At 44.6% G+C, this 12,352-nt stretch overlaps 1 protein-coding gene across 2 annotated transcripts in view; it reads right to left on the bottom strand.

Moving 5' to 3' along the window:
- The window catches only part of HACE1 (HECT domain and ankyrin repeat containing E3 ubiquitin protein ligase 1), a 285,154-nt gene that overhangs the window by 66,475 nt on the left and 206,327 nt on the right, over positions 1-12,352 (bottom strand). For both annotated transcript variants that reach the window (XM_086926665.1, XM_086926666.1), the window contains exon 21: positions 2,350-2,448. In XM_086926665.1, the coding sequence (XP_086782791.1) occupies positions 2,350-2,448 (99 nt within the window). The remainder of the gene's footprint in view (positions 1-2,349; positions 2,449-12,352) is intronic.

Raw genomic sequence — 12,352 nt, 5'->3', positions numbered from 1 at the left:
GATTTTACCAGTGGCTCTGTTAATAAACTGTGCTCAGAAAGAAAACCAGCATTATCGTGTTTAATTTACAGCACTTGCAACACTTTTTTTTTATTTTCCTCTTTCCTTTCTTCTTTCTCTTTCCAACTTTCATTCTATCCTTTTTTGTTATTTTATTCTTTCTTTTTCATTCCGTTTTTTTTATTCTGTCTTTCTTGCTCTTTTAATGCATGTGTCATTCCTTCTTTATTTCCTTTTTCTTCTTTCTAGACATCCTTTTTCTTTTTTTACTTTTCTTGCTTCCCTTTTCTCTTTAATTCTTTCCTGCCTTCTTTATTCCTTCTTTTCTCCTTTCCTGCTTTCTTTTTCCTTGCTTTTTTTCCTTCTTTCCTTGCTTGCTTTCATTCCATTTTTCTATTTTCTTGCTTTCAATTCTTCTATCCTTCTTTCTATCTTACCTTCCTTCTTTCTTTCCTTTCATCTTTCTAGTCTGCCTTCTTTCTTTCCTTTATTGTTGTCTTCCTTCTTCCTTTCTTGCCATCTTTCTTTCTTTCTTACCCTGTTTTCATTCTTTGTCTTCATTTTTTCTTCCCTTCCTTCCTTTTTCTTTCTTTCCCTCTTTATTTCTCAAAGAAAAGAAGCCGGCACCCAATGGCACAACAATGTGCTAATCAAGACCATATGATTTTACTAAACTTGTGCGATTGGCTTAGTTACTTATAGGTTTTTTTGCCACACTCCATTTGTCTGTGGTTGGGGTCATTCACATTTTTCCTCCAACCCACTCGAGCATGCATAAAGGACAGTGGCTGACTTAACTATTAATTTTATTATGCTTCCCTTCACACAGGGAGCACATCCACACACAAAGCAGTATCCTTCAATGCCAGGGAATACTATGGTCAAGTGTGCTTTTTGAAGCCCAAAAAATATGTTTGCCTGAAATCAATGTTTTTTTTAGATTTACATATGTCTGGTATCATTCCAAACAAAGTTTTGCAAAAGTCAAGACTAAGCAAGAATTTCTAAAAGGCTGGTGGACGACGCCAGACCTATTGCCTTTGCCAATGCTTGTTTCTATTGAAGCTGGACATGCATGGACAACTTCTGAAACTCTCGCCTTAGCATTAACAGATTTAACCCCTCAATTGCTTAAATCATTTCTCACCACTGTACTAAAAGTGGATGTGCAGTAAGGATGACTTGTGAAATGAAAAGGTGGGCATATTCTTAGCATGTTCAAAAATGTAAGTTTATATACCTTTAATTAACTAAGCTCAGATGACAACAGTACAAGAAGCCTATGGAGTCACACAGCTCTGACTTAAGAGGATGCTCAAATGTAGTTTTAAAAAACGCAAACAGATGAAGTGGACGTTCTATTTTCCAAAAAAACAGAAAAAGGTTGGTATTCGGGCAAATAACACTTGAAATATACAAAATGAGCGGATCTGTGCCCAGCATACACATGTCAGAGTATCCCTTCCTAATAAATATAAATCCCAAAGTCTTAGGTTTGACATTTCTCATTGCAGCTGTTCACGGTGACATTCTGCCACAGAATACAGAGCACCCACGTGGGGACTACCAGTGCCACCCGGCAGCAACATCTGAGGAGTTCAGTCATAAGTACAGATCTTCGCTTTACAAATACCCGTGGTGTCAATGTGGACACGGCCTTGTGTTTCATTTGTCTTTTAGGCTGCCTGGATTAGAAATATAATTATTGACACATTTAGACAAATATGGGGCGCCTTTCGCACATTTAGGCATATCAATTGAGAATTTGGGTGATTACGTCTTCAGAGTATGTTTCTCCGAGTAAGGTGATGATATAATTAAGAATTGGAGAAAGCTGCCGAGGCGAATAATGGATGCTACAGGCCCCCAACTCAAGAATATAATATGAAAAAATGACAGTGTTAGTCATCAATATTGCTAGACTCAGCCAATGAGGTCATCAAGCCGGACACTGGATTCCATTAACCTGCCTGTTATCTACACCAGTTCAGTCTCTGATGGAACTAGGCCTCCATCTTGAGTAACTTTCAATCATCAATAATAGAAATGCCTAGTTGGGGCAGGAGATAGCCGAAGGTTAATTCCCTATACCACTGATACAAGGTGGCCGAGAACAGCAGCTGCATAAGTGCACAAAACCTGAATACAGAAATCACAGTATAGCCCCAACAACCACATTAAACAGCGAAAAATAAAATCATTTGATTAAAAAATCAAAAAAGCTTTATGAAAACATACTGAAAAGAGACGCCAATGCTAATGCTGTCTAAATCGGAACAGCAGTAGCACATGGTTGCATTTCCGAAGCGCCTGCTTATTATATTTTATTTTCACCTCTCCAGTTCTTACCTGAATAACCGGGTCATCTCTTTCATAACCGCTGGTATATTCTGTATTCCTCATCCAATCACTCACATCAATTTCTGGCATACCAGAAAGCAGTAGTTCCTTCAAAGATATTAAAAAAGAAATCTATTAAGCTTGGGGTGCTTTTTTTGTTAACTTTTATTAATTTTAGTTTTATGGATTTTAAAATATGAGATTTGCTTTGTTGGACTGTAATTCCCACAACGAGCTTGTATTTACTAGGGTAATTTTTCTAATGAATTTGCATGTTTTGTTGTATTTCTTATGAATTGTTTTTTACACTGTACCTTTTATGGTTCTGTTGAACCGAAATAAAGGAAATATGATGAATAACACAATCGTTCACTTGCGAAAATCAGACAAAGCTTGCACATTTTCTCATAAACAAGAATAAAATCAGACAAACTGAGTTTGATACTCAGTTATAAAACATGTATATGGCTTGACAGAAGTCTATCATCAACCTTAAACAGTACAAATATAGATTCAGGTTTATCGAACTTTTCAGGAAGAAAAAAAAAAGACATGACATCCATCATTTTGTATCTGTGAGAAGCAGGCTTGGTATGTGGTGTACACTTTTTAAGTGGACACCTTGCACCAATGCAGACAACCATTATGGTGATTTTAGTGGTCTTAGACAACCTTGGAAAGCTCTCTAAGTGGTAGCTGTGGAGAGCAGCCTTCAGGCTTAGTCCAGAAGGAATGTAAAGCAGCTTGTTTTACCAGAACATAATCTTATAGGTGTAGATTAAGTAAAAAAGAACCGCACATTGTATTTATAAAAATATGTATTTATTATAAGACACTCACTAACACATACAGATACCTCCTAGCGGGAGATATACACAGTGCAGGTAAGCAGCACGAAATACACAGTGGGAGACCAACCCATATACTAAAATAGTGGTATGCGAACCACGACTCAAGTCAAGACTATACCCAGAAGATGTAGAAGTGCCCGGGACCAAAGAAACCACCCAAGTAACCAGGAGCCCACTGAGGCCGTGTGCAGTGGGAACAGGACCTCAGGATCAATGCAAGTCAGTCGGAAAGTCGCAGTTGCAATTTTAACGAATTACCCTTCCCAGTGGACCCTGAAGAAACCCCGTGGAAGAAAGAAGGTTGGAGAGAGACCCCACCAGTGGATACGTTAGGAACGAGGATACCTGCACTAGGGAAGCCGGGTGCATAGGTGTGAAGTGGTGTCGGAAACCGCAGTCAAACTCAACAGAGGACTAAAGAAAGATGCCACTGCTGGAGAAGGTGAAAGTGTCCGGTGGAACCCAAAGGTGGATTCAAGATGTGAAGAACCTGCAAGCAGAGGGAACAGAGACTATACCACTCAGGGGTGACCAGGAGGCACGAAAGACGAATGCCCAGCGATGTTGAGTGCTGAAGGAGAGCTGACCCTGACCTTGAAACTGCAGCTGTGGACCAGGTGACGCTGTGGAAGATCAGGAACCATACAAGAGCTGTCCCATGTCGGACGCCGAGAGTTGAGGGGGTCGGTGTCTGGCGGGAGCACCAACAAGCCTTCTAAATTGAAACCAACGTGGAAGTTGAAGAAGGTACAATGTCAGGACCAGCAAGATCCAGGAGACTCACCACAAGCAGGGGAGTCAGGGCAAGCCCCAAGCAATCAGGGGAGCCCAATAAATTCAAAGATGACCCTCAAGAGGACCCACAGGCCAGAGGCACTGGAGTCGCAAGAGGACCTCAAGCAGCTAACCAAAGATGCAGGCCCACGTGCAAGTGATGTGGTGAGGACGGATATCTTAGTCACTGGAGATGTGTGACGTTGGGGCTACTTGGAGCCCGAATGTCTTGAGGGAAGGAAGCCAACAAGCCTTTGCAACTGCAAGTCAAAACGGTGCACAGGGGTTCGGTTCCTACAGCTCCGACGAGGGATACTGGCCTCAAACTTGGTGAAAGGACAGGGCAGGCCTCGAGCGATGTGAAGAACCATCACCACTGTTGCTGAGCCTTTCGGAGTCCGTGGGAACCCAGGATCAGCAGACCCGTCAGCTTAGTTGCAGTGCCTGCAGATGCAGGGAAGGGACTCCTTCACTTCAAGGGAGATTCCTTCAGGTGTCTTGGATGCCTATGGGCCTTGGAGAGTTTATGTATGGTGCACAGGCACGGACATTTCAGCAGATGAGCAGGGCAACGAAATTAGGAGCAGAAGGAGTCCTCCGTGTTGCAGCCTTGATGCCCAGAGCAAAGTCCAGAGTGCCTAGACAGTTGAATAAGAAGTGGTGTCTGAAATGAATCTTGTCCCACAAAGAATCTAGGGACCCACCCACAGGTAGGCCCTTAAATACCCTAAGGAAAGGGTTGAGACAATTCAGGGGTCCCTCCCTAAGGAGGGGTTGGACAAGGGGGAGAACACTCCCCTGTCGTTTGTCCAGTTTTGTGCCAGAGAGGAAGCCAACAGCTCCCTGAACTGGTTTGAACTAATTTATGCATGGAGAGCACCAAGTGTGCCCTGCACGGAGACTATGTGGCATTGGTAAGCGACACCATCCTGCCACAATACACTAAGCCCTGTCTGGGAGGTGGTCACACTTCCCTGTGACAGGATACCTGTTGTTCTGCCTTCTCCTGTCCGAGCTTGGCTCACCAGCAGGAGGACAGAAACGTGTCTCTGGCCGGCAGCGGCTCTAGCTTGCTGTTCGGGTCTGGAAGACTGGTACCGGCACAGAGGGCCTCCCAAAGGAGCTTTACGGTGCATGGAATCATACCTCTCACACCGTTTACGGTGTGGGGTGGGGGTATGATTCCAAAATGTTTGATACCAAACATGATAGGATTCGTTACAGCCAATTTTGAGATGGTCATCGAGTAATGGCGCAGTGCCCCTCTATATGTTAAATGGCTGTCTTACTACCAACCCAGGAGAATGGACTCCGTAGGATGTAGGGGTGTCCTGCTCATGCAGGGGCACCCTCACACTTAGAACCAAGCACCCTGCCTTCAGGATTGTAAGGCCTGCCTTAGGGGTGACTTATAGGCTTTAAGTGCTGTGAACTAGATATAGGCAAACCTATACCTTTTGTTAGTGATGTTAGCCCCAACTTACACAGGCAGCAATGGCAGGTCTGTAGTTCCAAATGAGTTGCCTCCCATGGGTGGCATAATACATGCTTCAGCCCATGGGGGACCCTAGGTGTACCTATGCCCTTAGTACCATATAAAAGGGACTGATAAGGTTACACCAGTGTCCAATCTGGGAAGTATCCAAGTACTTACCAAACCAATTTAGGGGAGAAAGCACAGAGACTGGGGTCCTTATTAGCAGGATCCCAGTCAGACTAGTCAGAAACAGCATTACATGAAGCAAAAAGTGGGGGTAACCATAGAAGCAGATCCTACTTTCCAACAGTATCCATTATATTTCCCCGTTTTCACCAATTCAAATTAAATACATATAAAGCTTCTGCATCTAATTTTCCTAAAATTAATCATTATACACGGATTTAGCGAAATTTTCCTGCTATATTCAGAGGAACAAGTTTTATTGTGCAAGCAACATTATTTCACATAGATCAATTTTAGTCTACGTCTGTGGAGTCCAATTTCAGGAGAACTATATTTTCAACCCATGCATTAAATACAAATAAAATAGTTCTTAACTGATATTATTTCACATATTTTTTGCTTGATAACCATCCATTGTAAAATAATCTCAGCATGAAATATCACACAAAGAACATCTGTTACTTTGATGGATACAAAGTAACAGTGCTCCTGGCACAGATTTAACATTACACCCCGGGCCATGTTGAAACTCTGTGCACAACTTAAATTATGCATGCTCAGACTTCAGCCTTGGGATCCTTTCAATGTATTATTTTACGAATTGAACAAAAGCAGCTGAAACAAGTCAGAACTGAAATGAGGCTTTTAAAAACCATTAAGGAAACCAAGTTTAATGGCGTAAGAAATGGAGGACCCCAGGCATGGAAAGGTTTGTACATATACTTCTATATATTTATTCATTGTCTTTAATTCTCAAATAAGTCCAGTAATGTGCTTGGAAAATCTCAATAGTCCCAGTTTTCCAATAGTATTCACAGGTGTAAATGCATATGGTGTACATTTATTCAGAGTGTGGAGTATTTTTCCCCGTGAAGAAACTCCTTCATGTACATCCTCACCAATTCTGGAAGTGTTTTCTATCCTTGACGTTGGGGGTTATTTAATGTACTTCTGCCATCCACAGAAGTTAACCTCTCATTTATCAACGATGGAGGAGGACTGTGAAAGAAAATGCTATGACCAACCACAAATGTGTGAATCTGAGCGTGTTCACCAATTTTGTATGACATTTCTGCCTTGGAAGGGCCACTTCGCACCTCTGTAATACGATGTGCACACCATTGACATAATACCATATGTGTGTGCAAGTAAATCAATTTATGTGTGTAAATTCAGTTTTTGCAAATACAAAACATTAATTTTCACAAGCATATTATGTAGTTACACGCCTTACGCAGCTGCGGCCCGTGCAGGTAAGAGAGGTGGGGCCAGGGGGATTTCCACAAATGACAACGAGGGAAAATTAAATAATTTATTAAATTTCCCTCTTATTCAACTGTCAAAATCCCCCCCTCCCCCAACCCGGCCCCACCGTTCTTACCTGCACGGGCCGCAGCTTGCCTTGCGTTAAGTATACAGTCTTAGGAATTTATTTCATTTAGTTTTCAAGCCATCTGTGAAGTTTGTGAACTACCTATATGTGGGGCTCATTTCCTAAAAAAAGAAGAGGGGGACTCACCAAGTTAGGCAGAATGGGTGTGACATCACCGTACGTGACATTACCACACGTGACATCACATGTGGCATCAGAGAAAGTGGCATCACAATCCTTGACCTCACAGGAAGTGACATCAGTTCTAACGACCTCACATATGTTTAGCAGGCTTATAATGAGTACATTTGAGCACATTATAATATTTAATAAAATAGATTTTGCATTGGGGTTGTACCAAAATATCGATGCAACCCGGATGCGAAATCTAGGCCTCAACTTAAACATTTATGTTTTTCAAACCCTGCCAGAAAGAAAATGTCAACAAGGAGAAACATGGCAGTAAATCGGCTCTGCTTAATTGTTGCAATGTCTGTATTTTAAAATATCTTATGGGGTTAAGGCACCTGCTGCAGACATCTTTGTGGGCCAGTTAAAGCTCAGGGAATAATAATAATAAGGGTAAAATAACTCTGGAGGATAAAATATTTGCTGGCGAGATCTGTGTTTTGCCTAGTCCTAGTTTTGAATCAAAGTAGCATAGAGGTGTAATGTCTCCAACAAAGCACAATAAGTAACACGCAGATGGCAGATTTTTATTTTATGTAAATAGGTAAGTGGGTTACTGCTTTTAAGACAGAGATCCTTTTGTACTTGCAGTTCATATATTGTAATCCTTCTAATATAGCTCAGTAAGGTATGAAGGACATGTGGCTCCTACACCTTGTAACCCTCACTGTCTTATGTAACATTTCCCTTATATTGATGTACACACATGATATATTTTCAATGTATAATCAGTATGTGTGATGTAAAGCACTGACACCCTGCATTGTGATGAGTAGCGCAAGTCTGGGAGGTGAACTCCGCTCGCGCAGTTTGCTGAGTTTTAGGCATTCCGCGATACGCGGAGCTCACGGAGTTCCGAAAAACTCTGCTTCGCGTAGCAGAGTGGAGGTTTTTTTCCTCGCTCGCCTTTGTTAACGTCAAGTTAGTGAGCGAGGAAAATCCCCCTCCCGGCGAGGTTTTTCCTCGTTCGAGATTTTCAACATCAAGTTGACGAGCGCGAGCGTGGAAAATCAACCTCCCTGCAAGATCTCAAAGCGGGCGGTCAGATTTCTCATTGCGAGTGGTCATGTATGTTTGAGAGTGGTCATGCATGTTCGTGACTGCTCGCGTTGAGAAACAGTCAGTACCCCTTGAGGAAGCTGCCACTCGAGTAAAAACCTGCTTGAGTGGCAGAAAGGAAGCAGTGCCCACTTGCGTTGTGCATGCTGCCGTTCACGATTATTGCACCGTGCAGACAAGCACCTGGCACTATTTTGTTTTATTTCTTTATAGCGCTTTAGCACAAATATAGTGCTATATCTCTCTAAAGAAACACAACAAAATAGTGGTATTTAAATTATTTTTGTAATTACTGGGGCGACCAACACTTCTGACATTTTTACAGTGTATGCATATCTCTTATATGCAGGCACTGAACACAGTCAAAAACATTGCTCTTTGAGTACTTGTGAGGTGATAAGATGTGAGCCTTGTTTCCCCTCCTTTGCATCTAGGTGTGAGACTCCCAGCAAGGATACTCCAAAAAAAAGAGGCCTAATGGCCCCTTTACTGCAGCTTTTGTTATGGGTTAAGCTGGAATCTGATAAGCTCCTTCCCTGCCTGCACGCTGCTGCTCAGAACAAAAGCAAGCAACGTACAGGCACTGCTGAAAGTGTCCTGGTTTTGGAAAATTCCACCGGGACGGGTCCAGCATATTTCTGTGAATTGCAGGAGAAGTAAGAAGGAATGTGGCACTTCGCTGAAAACATCCAACTTTGCAGCAGAGTAGATGGCGTCTACCCTCTGAAAATAGTGAGTAGAAGGCGTCTATCCTTGATTCGAGCCCTGCCTATATGGAAAAACGCTTGGAATAGCGACCTGTCTTTTAAGTTCTATAGCCTTTCATTTTTAGGTCTCGCCTAGACGAAGCAAAGGCGAAGCTTTTGCGTCTAGGGCGAGACAACTTACGCAATCACTTTCAGGGGAATGTGGACAGCAGACTCTCACGAGCTTCTCCTGCCGGAGATTGTAGCTCGTGAGCGCGCACGTCGCCGTGCCTCATAATCCCATGCACAGAAAGGCTCCCACACGCATGCGCACATACACACACTGCATACACACACACGCACCCCCCCTTAAACAGACACACGCGCAGACAGACGCACGCACGCACGCACAGACACACTCCAACAGACACACGCGCGTACACCCCACCCCCACTCACCCCTCCTCTCCCTCAACACACTCACCTGTTCTGGCGGTGCTCGGCGGCGGTTCTGGCTCTCGGGCGGCGGTAGCGCTTTGCGGGGCTCTCTCACCACATGAGAGCCCCGCCTTCCCCATGCTCCCGGCCGCTCTTCACCCGGTCCCCCATCTCGGGACCGGGACTCGATCAGGAGCCCTCGGGGCTCCTCGGACAGTGGCTTCCCTCTCGCGCCGCGATGGTGGCGGGACTTCCGGTTGGGGCCGCGCTGCGATTGGCTGGCTGCCCAACAGCTTCCGGGTCGTCGCAGGCAGCGCGGCGGCCCGGCGGGGACTCTACAAACTCCTGGGCGTTTTGCCCATGGTGTCCGCCGTTCGTGAGTGTGTCGCGGAAGCACCACTCCTGGAGCCAGAAGAGCAGAGCAGGTCACCCGCACCGGCGCTCACACTGGTGATGAAACACTGCAGATAAATGACCACTGTGCAATTGTCTATGCGCTATTACCAATGTTGCGACTCACCACAGCCTGAAGAATAAGATAGTAGGCGGGCAATCTGGTAAAGTCTGACACTGTAAATTATTGCATACACGGTCCTGCAGTGTCGTAATAGTAACCAAGCGAGTAACCAAGCCTCACACAGGATTGTAATCCGGCCGTGGGGTGAGATACAATCCCCTGTCTCACAGCAGCACCGCAAGCTCTCATAGGGGCCCCTTACGCCCGTCAACAGTCACCGGAACATCCACTTGGTACAGTATTCACCATGGGGGAGCTATATGACAGGCTCCACGCCACCTCGTTAGCCCCAAGCATGAAAGAGAAACGCATACGTGCTTAACAGTACTTGCAGGTTGTCAGGCGAGCAGCTAACAATGCAGCAACAATGATTCCTCGCCCACCAGCAGCAACAGTTGTGGCATAGTGAAGGTTAAATAAATCCAGTGGATTGGCACTAAAAATCAAGACCGCAAGCGTATGACCATGTTGTTCTAGGCAAATGTCAATAGCAGCGGTAGCACCATCGGCTCCTCTCGGTATGGTGTATCAGGCGCCCCCACAGAGCCGGTCGAAAGGCGCTACACATGTATCCGGATACCACAGCTCCCGCAGCAGCGGTCCCCGTTCCTGTCCACAGCCACCCAGTTGTCACTGATGACTGATCTTCAGCGGGACCGCTCAGTTAATAGTGACGCCGCAACACCACAATGTAGTATGGCAGTGGCGGGCATCCTGCTCCGTAACACCGGGACCAGTGCCACCGCCTATCAGAGGGCAACGGCATACACAGGGATAGTCCGTCTTATACTTTTTTTAACTCCGGTACAAACATTCCAGATTGCTCTTCAAACTTCACCCATACGTGCAACCGCAATAAAGCCACATTTGCATCTCCTACTGCTGATACCGATCAGGCAACAATTCTCTTTATTCTGCCAGCGCAGGCTCCGATTGAACCACAGTTAGTAACTGTTGGGACGTTGCACACCATTCCAGTTTGGATGGCGGCTACTTGGTAGTCTTTTAGAAGCAAGGTGTCAATGCATTCTAAAACATTCAACTTGAAAGGTTGCCTAAATGCTATATTCGCCTTAACTTCTCTGCTTGCCATGTTTTGTAATAAAGTTTCAGTTGTGCTTTGGTAATACTATGCAGTTAGAGGCCAGGAATTTACAAGTGTGTAAAATAAGAGGGGGTTGAAGACCCAGAGGCTTTGTGAGTTTATCAGCACAGTTCAACCTGCACGGTGTGAGTTTGTTACCACACAGTAAAATGATACGCGGAATTTGAGTCGCGTTTCTTGCTACGTGATTCTGGGACATCCTGTTTATATTTAGAGTTTCCGTGGACGCTTTATTATATTTCCTAAACTTGTATGCACTATATTCTTACGTCTTTCCTCAACGTGTATTTGGCTTTCAGTGGGTTTATATATTCTAATTGGGGGACTGTTTGATAAGGAATGCGCATTCACATCTGCAACTTCAGGGCAATCGAGCTGTGCGGCCGGCTCTCAAGGATGTGTGAGATAGAGGACAGCCCCGCGCCGCACAGCATTACCCGTCAACCGCACGGATCAGCAGAGCGAGTTCAACCCAACAGCGGCACCTTATCGTGCCTCTTCAAGGGATGAGGCGATGCAAGGGTACCCTTTTCATCCGACAGCAGACCACAGGAAAGCAGCTCCATCAAGCCCTCAGCCGATCTCGTAGTTGCACAACATTTGACGTCTGCTACTGTCCCACAGGAGCCGCCATCTTGAGGAATAAATGTGGCTGCCAATAATAACGCATAACTGGCTCGGAGAGTAACTCAAGTCTTAGCAAAACGTTCCTCTGTACTAGTGCAGCCCAGTCATTTTCTTTGTTCCACTGGATGGTGGCAATGTAAGCAGGATATATGACGGATTTTTATACCTTGACCGGCAGAGCAGCACTAAGGCGCAGCCATATTCCGTCAGGCTCTCTGTCGCCCCCAGCCATACTTCACTTTATGTCCATACATATATTTTTTTCATAAAAGCAAGTATTTTACTGGACAATCGTTTATTGGGGTTGCTGAATGTTTTTTTTAGTCTGTTGCCTGTGTAAACTTTGCATCTACCTCCCCACCAAGAAGCCTTGGACAGTTCAACCTGCGCTACCACGGTAACACCGGTTTACAGGTTCTCATTATTAACTTACAAATCACTAATTCTTGACTTGTGTGTGTGGGTCTCTCTGTGTGTGCGTTTCAGACTCTGTGTGTGTAGCTCTGTGTGTGTGTGGGGGGGGGGGGCTCTCTGTGGGTGCAAATGCAATAGATCTCGCGTTTGAGCGAGATTAAGGTATTGACATTATAAATGACAAAGCCATTTATTTATCTGTTTTCAAAACCAACACATAAATAAACATTTTGTCATTTACAATGCCAATAGCTCTAACTTTGGCAAAGGCGAGACCGTTGCATTGTAAATGCTTGTTTAGATAGGAATTAATTACTT

Source organism: Lissotriton vulgaris, chromosome 6 (assembly GCF_964263255.1).
Source record: "Lissotriton vulgaris chromosome 6, aLisVul1.2, whole genome shotgun sequence".
Classification (NCBI taxonomy): Eukaryota; Metazoa; Chordata; class Amphibia; order Caudata; family Salamandridae; genus Lissotriton; species Lissotriton vulgaris.
Note: the sequence above shows the minus strand (reverse complement) of the source record. Positions and strands in the feature narration are given on the sequence as shown.